Source organism: Penaeus vannamei, chromosome 5 (genome assembly GCF_042767895.1).
Source record: "Penaeus vannamei isolate JL-2024 chromosome 5, ASM4276789v1, whole genome shotgun sequence".
Taxonomy (NCBI): Eukaryota; Metazoa; Arthropoda; class Malacostraca; order Decapoda; family Penaeidae; genus Penaeus; species Penaeus vannamei.
Window position 1 is genome coordinate 46692772 of NC_091553.1, and position 6392 is coordinate 46699163.

Here is a 6392-nt window from a genome sequence, read left to right on the forward strand (position 1 = left end):
GGTAGATCGATATATAGATAGGTAGATAGATTGATAGGTAGGTAGATAGATAAATTAGAGATTGACTTGATAGATACAGAGGTATTATAGATAGATACAGTAACAGAACCTACCACTTCTTTAAGAAAAACAACATAAATGATCAAATAACCAAATCAAAGAAAAACAAAGTGAAGAATAACCATCTTCTCCTCCCTTACCTGACCCTTGACCTCCTCCTCCAGGTCGAGATGGTGAAGTTCAGCCAGTCGCCCCTGACCGCGTCGCTCCTGCCCCTCGTGCCGGAGCTGGACAACTTGGCCATCGAGACTTTTGTGGCCGTCATGCGCTACATGGGAGACTACCCCATGGCCCCGCAGCAGACGGAGGTCCACTGCGTCTACACTATCCTCATGGTGAGTGTGTGGTTCCTATCAGGGGTCTGTTTTCCACTGCGTCTACACTATCCTCATGGTGAGTGTGTGGTTCCCCTTAGGTGTGTTTTGGTCCACTGTGTTCCCTTTATCCTCATGATGATTTATGAATTGTTCCACTGTTTCTACACTATCCTCATGGTGTGTGGTTCTTCCTGTTGGGTGTGTATTTTCCACTCCTACACTATCCTCATGGTAAGTTGCGATCTCGTCTAGCAATCTTGCTGACTTGCGTTCAACCTCGCACATAGATAGTATCCCCGTTCATTCCTTGCACACAGGGGGTGCTTTAGAAGCAAATAAACTGACAGCATATCACAAGAAACAGAATAGCCATTGTAACAAATAAAATTAAGCTAGACCCAAACTAAACCCCTCCCTCTCTCCCTAACAGAACTGCCACAAGCACCATGCGCTCCGAGACGAGGTCTACTGCCAGATCATGAAGCAGACCACCAACAACAAGTCCTCCATCCCGGACTCCTGCCAGCGCGGGTGGAGGCTCTTCTCCATCGTCGCCGCCTACTTCACCTGCTCCGAGAACCTCAAGCCTTACCTCTTCAAGTATTTGGAAACCGCAGCTTATGATAAGAGGAGAGCTTATCATGGTGAGTTGTCTGTGCCGTTGTTTTATTTATTCTTCTTCTTTTCGTGTTTCCGTAGAAGATAAAAAAAGTATGCATCACCCATCCAAAAATAATGATAATTGAATAATAATGATAATATTGATAATAATAATAATAATAATGATAATAATAATAATAAAAAGCTCAGTATACCTTTTAAACAATCAACATAAACCCTCCACTTTTTATCTCGGTTTTCTCGCCCTCATTCCCTCACTAAATATTGCCTTCTCACCCCCTTTTTCCTTCCTCCAGGCACATCGATGGTTTGTCTGCAGAACCTCCGCAAGACCTTCAAGTACGGAGGTCGCAAGAATGTGCCAAGCATCGAGGAAATCACAGCCATCACCGCGGGAAGGAACTCCAAGAGGCAGATCTACAGGCTTCCTGGAGGCACCGAGAGGGTCATCAACACGAAGAGCACCTCGGTCGTCCAGGTGAGGGAAGGGAGGAAGGGAGGATGGGAGGGGGAAAAAGAGGAGGAAGAGGAAGGGGAAGGTAGTCAGGGAGGGGGAAGAAGAGGAGGGAGAGGAAAGGGATTGAAAAGAAGAGGAGGGGAAAGAGGGAAAGGAAGGGGGGAGAAGAGGAGGGAGAGGAGGGGATAGCAGGTGAGGAGGGGAATGGAAGGAGAAGGGAGGAAGGGACGGGGAAGAGGAGGTGGAAGGAAGGAATGAAGGAGGAGGTAGGGAAGGGAAGGAGGAGGGGAGGAGGGGAGAAAGAGTAAAGGGAATGTGAGCGATAGAAGAGGGGGGGATGAGGAGGAGGAGGAGGGGGGATAGAAGCTTTAAAGGGAGGAAGGAAAGGAGGAGAGGTATGGAAAAAGAGGGAGAGGATACGAAGAGGTAGAGGTGGAGGAAGGAGAGGTAAAGGGAAGAGGGGAAGGAAAGTAAATGAAAAGGACGGAGAAAACAGGAGAGGTAGAGGGAGAAGGAGGGGAAAGGAGAGGTCGAGTAGCAGTTGGAGGAAGAAGAGATAGAGGAGGAGGGGAAAAGAGGAAGAAAAGGAGAATGAGCAAGAGATGGAAGGAAAAGAGGAGACAGAGGATTAAGAACGTAAAATTAGCTTTACGGGAAAAAGAAAGGGTGGGGGTAGAGTAAGTGAAAGTTAGCGAGAGTTTTTGATTGATGGTGGCATATCGTCGAGGGATGGCAATTAAAACTGAATAATGAGTAAGGGAAATGGGTAAATGTGATGGTTATTAAGAGAACAAAAGATTGTGAATAGTGATGAGAATTGAAGAGAAAACCTTGTAAATTTGCAGAGAAAATAGATCATAATAGTTGTAGAAAGAGTTTGTAGAGAAAATAGATCATAATCGTTGCAGAAAGAGTTAGAAATGTTGGAGGAACCTTATATCAAGAGATTCATGTCGTTAATTTCCCTTCATAGGATCACGACAACTAACACGCCCATTTTAAGGATGGAACCTGACTTACATTCTTTCCTTTTAATCCTACAGGACATCATCGAGGAGATGTGCAGCCTCATAGGAGTACGAAATCCCCACGAACAGGAAGAGTACAGTCTATATTGCATCGTCGAGGGGGACACCTTCACGATGCCACTGGCCAGAGAAGAGTATATTCTTGACGTCACGACAGAACTCCTCAAAAACCAACAAGTGAGTATAGGCCGAGAGGAGCTTTGAGTTTTGAGAAATTGTTTTTTATGATTTTAGGTGTTTTGTTTTTGTGGATGTGTGATGTTTGGTGTTGGTGTTAAATATTTCTGATAAGACATTTTTGTTCTTATTTATGGCTCAATGTATTTTTTATGAGAATATATTTGAAGGTTTTTTTTAAGATTTCTCATAAATTCTTAGTAATTTTAATTGGGATCAATCGGAAAAATCTAAATTCAGAGCTAACACCATCTCGAAAACGATCCTTAATGTTTCCTTCCTAATTTTTTTACCTTTTTTTGTCTCACTTTTTTCTGTACCACATTTTTGTCTCATTTTTCTTTCCTTTAATTTTTGCCTAATTTTTTTCCATTCTATTCTTTTATGGCTCTTTTCTTCCAATCACTTTGTCTCATGTTTTTGTCTCATTTTTTTCATTCCCTTTCTGCCTCATTGTTTTCTTTCCCTTCATCTGTGTCTCATTTTTTTCTTTCCCTTCATTTGTCTCATTTCATTCTTTCCCTTCATTTGTGTCTCATTTTTTTGTTCTTTCCCTCCCAGGTCTTCTATCTGATCTTCTGCCGGAGCGTGTGGTACTACCCTCTGCGCTCGGACAACGCCCTCTACTACGAGGTCGTGTTCAACCAGATTGCCCCAGATTACCTCGAGGGGCTGCTGCTCGTCACGCCCGGGGAACAGCTGCAGCAGGATGTCATTGTGAGTGTTGGCTTTGGTGATTAGGGAGGGCGTGGGGGGGTCGATTGGGAGGGGGGTGATTGGGCTTGAGGGTGGGGTTGGTTGGGAGATGGGGGTCGGTTGGGGTGATTGGGTTTAAGGTTGGGATTGGTGGGATCTGGGGGTGATTAAACGAGTCTGACTTGTTGCTTTTGTTGCGTGTGTTTGGTTCCGAAGGTAGCATTATGATTGGGCGATAGATTGGGTAAGAGATTGTATTTTTTCTAAGTATAGCGTCATTATTATTATTATTATCGTTGTTATCACTTCTCCCACTTCCCCCCACTTTCCTAGCCCCTCCCCCTCCACTTCATTACCCCTTTCCCACCACTTCGTAACACCTCTCCCAATTCCCCCATTTCCTAACCCCTCCCTTCCTCCCCTCCTCCCTTCCTCCCCTCCTCCTCCTCCCCTTTCCCCTCCCCTCCTCCTCTTCCTCCCCCCTTTCCCCTCCCCTCCTCCCCTTTCCCCTCCCCTCCTCCCCTTTCCCCTCCCCTCCTCCCCTTTCCCCTCCCCTCCTACCCTTTCCCCTCCCCTCCTCCCCTCCTTCCTTCCTTCCCTCCCTTCCTCCTCCCCTCCTCCTTCCCTCCCTTCCTCCCCTTCACATCTCTAACCCCCCCCTCTCTTGCCTTCCAGTACGACATAGCCAAGGTCGCCGCCCTCCTCCACCGCGCCGCTGACCTCGAGGACGTCCCCACGATGAAGGAGGTTAAGTACTTGCTCCCGAAGCCGGCGCTGACGGTGCGGGACGTGAAGCCTCCGCAGTGGGTCAACATGGTGCAGTCTGCCTGGCCGGAGGTCTCGGCGCTCACCAGTCTGCAGGCCAAGGCGCAGGTTCTGGGTGAGTGAGGACTTGATTTATTTATTTATTATTAATTGTTATTATTATTATTAGTAGTAGTAGTAGTAGTATCATCATTATTATTATTATTTATTTTTTCGATTGTTGCTGTTTTTGTTGTTGTTGTTATTGGTGATCTGTTTGGTTGATTCTATATTTTTTTTTGCGGTTGGATTTTTGTAATACTGATCTATTTAGTTACCAAGAAAAAACAACTCTGATAGTTGATACTACATTGAAATACCAGAGCATTAAACATGTATTTGTATAATGATTTATTTATTTAATTACTGGTATTTACTTGTAGACTTTTTCAGAAATCCTTCAATCGCGATTTATTTACTTACTTTTCTTGTATTTACTTATTTACTTATCTAGTTATCTACATAGCTTTTTCCAGCAATCCTCCAATCGCGATTCACTTATTCAATTAATTACTTCTCTTTACTTATTTACTTATCTGCTTATTTTCCTTCCAGAAATCCTTCAATCGCTATTTATTTTTTTTCATATAATTACCTTCATTTACTTATTTTCTTATTTACTTATCTGCTTATTTTCCTTCCAGAAATCCTTCAATCGTGGCCGCTGTTCGGGTCGTCCTTCTTCGCGGTGAAGCGGGTGACGGAGCCCAAGGAGCGGTCGGACCACATCCTCGCCCTCAACAAGAACGGGGTGCACTTCCTCGACCTCCTCACGCATGTAAGTCGTCGTTTGGGGGGGGGTGGGAGGAAGGGGAAGGGGGGAAGGAGGGAGGGAGGAAGTGGAGGGAAGGGGAGGGAGGGGAGGGTACTGGTGGTGTGTTGGGCTTTTTGGTCTTTTGATTTTCTTGCTTTTATCCTTTTTGTGTGTGTGTTCTGTTTTTTTTCTTCGTTTTTTTTTTGTCGGTTTCTTTCTTTCAATTTTTGTTTTGGTCTCTTCCTTTCTTTTTTTGTTTTTGGCTTCTTTTCCTTTTTTTTGTTCTTTCTTTCAGCCATTTCCATAGTGTCTACAGTGAAATATTTTGTTTCCGATACGACAAACTGTTATTGCAAATTGAATTGATTCATTAGCAACAAAAATAACATGAAATATCCATGAATTAAACATTATAATAATCAAAGAATATTCTTAAATTTAAGAATCAATTAACATTAAAAATAATTAGGAAAGTCTCCGAGAATCGAACAAGTCATCTTACGAATGAAGTTCAGACAGACGTATAAAACCCCTCCTCTTGACCCCCTTCTTCCCTTCCCCTTCAGGAGACCCTCATCAAGTACAGCCTGGCCGAGGTGATGAGCACGCGCAAGGTGAAGAGCGAGGACGAGCTGTACCTGGACATGAAGTGCGGCAACCTGATGCAGCAGAGGATCACCCGCATCCAGACGGAGCAGGCGCACGAGATCTCCCGCCTCATCCGCCAGTACATCACGATCGAGCAGCGGACGACCGGGCACTCCCGAGGCGACAACCCCAAGGACGTGACGCTCTCCAGATGAGTCCCGGGCGAGAGGGAGGAGGAGTAGGTCCCTGCTCCGGCGGAGGCGCGGGGGAGGTTGTTTTAGACCTGCGTCTCCCGAGAGGTGGATGTTGGAGGATTTCTTCAGGAGAAAAGAAGGGGTTTTACGAAGACATTTCGATGGCGGCAAGGCTCTTGGTAGGGCTAACTGCCGGAGACACTGCTACACATATATATATATATATATATATATATATATATATATATATATATATATATATATATATATATATATATATATATATATATATAAAGATCATATCATATTTCCTAAGTGGACGAAAAAACTTTTTATGTAATTGCAATAATGAACCCTCAGTCTTACGCACCCATGTACAGTCTTTCCCAAAAGAGGGAAAGGACGACATGAATGCTCAAGTACACGATTTCCCAATGCCATGTAAGTATTGATATAGGCGAGTGTGGGTGCTACATTGGTGTGAGTGTCATCACACCACATGGTTGTATCCCCCGTAATGGCGAGGGTGACGCGTCCCATTACAGGGGGGAGTCCAGAACCTAAACTCCAGTATTTGACTTTTTATCGTGGATGAGATTTGATGAGAAGGTTTTTTGTTGTGTATTTTTTGTACTGTGAAATAGACTTTAAAATGTGCTGACTGACCTTATATTGGTTTTAAAAAAGACGTTTTAT

At 44.4% G+C, this 6392-nt stretch overlaps 1 protein-coding gene across 1 annotated transcript in view; it reads left to right on the forward strand.

The window, feature by feature from the left end:
* LOC113817062 (unconventional myosin-XVB) overlaps positions 1-6392 on the forward strand; it is a gene marked incomplete at its 5' end in the record, with an annotated part of 70126 nt that overhangs the window by 62924 nt on the left and 810 nt on the right. The window contains 8 exon segments of the mRNA XM_070122187.1: positions 225-395; positions 808-1021; positions 1295-1476; positions 2499-2660; positions 3222-3377; positions 4032-4236; positions 4805-4938; positions 5481-6392. The exon segment at positions 5481-6392 is cut by the window's right edge and continues 810 nt beyond it. Coding sequence (XP_069978288.1) covers positions 225-395; positions 808-1021; positions 1295-1476; positions 2499-2660; positions 3222-3377; positions 4032-4236; positions 4805-4938; positions 5481-5717 — 1461 coding nt within the window.